This window comes from Helianthus annuus, chromosome 10, assembly GCF_002127325.2.
Source record: "Helianthus annuus cultivar XRQ/B chromosome 10, HanXRQr2.0-SUNRISE, whole genome shotgun sequence".
NCBI classification, from domain to species: domain Eukaryota; kingdom Viridiplantae; phylum Streptophyta; class Magnoliopsida; order Asterales; family Asteraceae; genus Helianthus; species Helianthus annuus.
The window spans coordinates 1,988,003-1,990,498 of record NC_035442.2 but is presented as its reverse complement, the minus strand read 5'-3'; the positions used below and the strand labels follow the sequence as shown (position 1 = coordinate 1,990,498).

The window sequence follows — 2,496 nt, the reverse complement described above, 5'->3', positions numbered from 1 at the left end:
ATATACACATTGAAATACTTATTTTGGTAGGAAGACTCTTTATGAAAAGCCACTTAATTATATCCTTTTTGGATCTAAGAATTCCGCTTTTCTTGGGTTTAAACATTATCATATGTGTAAGAAAAGAAAATTGCATCAACAAACATATTTGTTCTATATCATTTTGTAACATAAATATAATATACAAAATGAGAAACTCTGTTAACAAAATGCTTACGAACTTTATAATATGCAACATGAATAACAAGAAATAATTCAAACAATCGGCAACTTTTATTAATCAAATTAAATACAAATTTTGAATTTGACGAGTCCTACCTAACTAAAACCCCTTTCACATATAACACACAACATATGATACGTAGAATAATACTAGTTGCGCTCACTATAACATGAAAGTTTTTGAGTCCCACCCCACACAACGAATATAAAAACAATCTTAATATTATTATTAATAAAACGAGATATGAACTGTAACCACCAGTGAATTTCTTTATGCATTATTTCACACTGCATTATTTAGCACTTAGCTAGTGTTGGCCGTGACCACCGGCTCCGCCACCTTCATGACCATGTCCTTCACCCCCGCCATGACCATGACCATACGGAGCTGCTGCCGGAACTAAGATTGGCTTCTTCTTTCTCTTTGCCAAGCAGAAGAGTCCAGCGGCTAAGAATGCTAAGAAAAAGACACCACCTAGTGATGCACACACCGCAATGACGACGGTATGATCTTTGCCACCACCACCTGATGGTGGTGGTGTTAGGATGTTTCCAGATGGTGGGACAGCATTGTAAGGCTGTGGAGGAGGGACAATGGGTCCATATGGTGGTAGGGGTGGTTGTGCTTTAGGTGGCCAGCTTCCCGGCTTTGGTGGATAAGCCGGACCGCCTGGTGTAGGTGGTTTTGATCCCTTAGGTGGATAAGCCGGACCACCTGGTGTTGGGGGCTTTGACCCTTTAGGTGGGTAAGCATGTCCACCAGGTGGGCTTGCTGGCCCAGGTCCACCTGGTGTCGGTGGTTTTGGCCCCTTAGGTGGATATGCATGTCCACCAGGAGTTGGAGGCTTTGCTCCTTTTGGTGGATAAGCATGTCCACCAGGGGTCGGTGGTTTTGCTTCTTTTGGTGGACTAGCCGGTCCACTTGGGGTCGGAGGCTTTGGACCCTTTGGTGGATAAGCATGTCCACCAGGGGTCGGTGGTTTTGCTTCTTTTGGTGGACTAGCCGGTCCACTTGGGGTCGGAGGCTTTGGACCCTTCGGTGGATAAGCATGTCCACCAGGGGTTGGTGGTTTTGCTTCTTTAGGTGGACTAGCTGGTCCACTTGGGGTCGGAGGCTTCGGACCCTTAGGTGGATGTGCATGTTTTGGTGGATGAGCTTTCGGAGGGTAAGCTGGTGTCTCAGGGGTGGGAGATGGTGGTGGCTTCCAATGATGTCCCGGTTTTGGTGGAGGTGGAGGACATGCAACTGGAGGTGGTGGAGGTGGAGGACATGGAACTGGTGGTGGTGGAGGAGGAGGACATGCGGGTTTTGGTGGTGGTGGAGGAGGAGGAGGAGGACATGCGGGTTTTGGTGGTGGTGGCGGGGGTGGAGGTGGTGGTGGAGGAGGACATTCAGGTGTTGGTGGTGGAGGAGAATAGTAAGGATAAGCCGTAGTCAACTTCCTTGAACCCGCCATGTTCAAAAATGTGTTAATTAGTGATACAATATGATGGGAGTAACAACTTATATATACATCGATTAATGATTCTTTTTTGTGTTAAATATACGTATTGTTCAAGACATGATGTAATATATAAACATATATATTGATTTTAGATATTAATAGATGTCATTCAAATATTATATACTATAAAAATCTAATTAACAAGCTGTTATCTTATGTAAACGCAAGATATTACTTTAGCTAACTACTACCTTGTCATGATCAACTAAATACAACTCAAGAATAATTATTGCATTCATGCATTTCCCCGAAAAGGGTTTGGTTTGGTCCCATGTGACCCGACCCGGATTATATTTTGTAATATTTGTAAGAGAAAAATGCAATTTGCGTCCCTGTGGTATGTCCCATACATCAACTTGCGTCCCTAAATTAAATTTTTGGATGTTTGAGCCCCTGACCTTATAAATTCATAACACTTTGAGTCCCTGCCGTCAGTTTGACTGTTAGAGGCAGGGGTAAGACCGTCTTTTGACATATATTAATAACACTTTGCGTCCCTATGGTATGAGTGAAATATCAAGTTGAGCCCCTATATTTATTTTTTGCTTTTTTCTTAAGAAATCTAATATCTATTTAATTAACTCTTTTATATAATAATTAAATGTATCATATATATATATATATATATATATATATATATATATATATATATATATATATATATATATATATATATATATATATATATCAAAGATCCACAAGCAATTAGGTTATATTCATTCGATAACAAAAGACCGTAACGTACAGACTCGATAACAAAAGACCGTAA

At 40.9% G+C, this 2,496-nt stretch overlaps 1 protein-coding gene across 1 annotated transcript; it reads right to left on the bottom strand.

The window, feature by feature from the left end:
- Window positions 1-530: 530 nt before the first annotated feature.
- LOC110887064 (basic proline-rich protein-like) lies at window positions 531-1,679 on the bottom strand. Its single transcript, XM_022134970.1, has 2 exons — window positions 1,613-1,679; window positions 531-1,468 (listed from the first exon to the last, which is right to left on the bottom strand). Exons 1-2 carry the CDS (start codon window positions 1,677-1,679, stop codon window positions 531-533), a joined length of 1,005 nt encoding a protein of 334 aa, XP_021990662.1.
- Between the last annotated feature and the right edge of the window lie 817 nt (window positions 1,680-2,496).

Coding starts and splice junctions, on each gene's coding strand:
- LOC110887064 (XM_022134970.1), bottom strand. CDS start 1,679: ATGGCGGGTTCAAGGAAGTTGACTACGGCTTATCCTTACTATTCTCCT. Junction 1,469..1,612: donor TCCACCACCAACACCTGAAT/GTCCTCCTCCAC, acceptor CACCACCTCCAG/TTGCATGTCCTCCACCTCCA.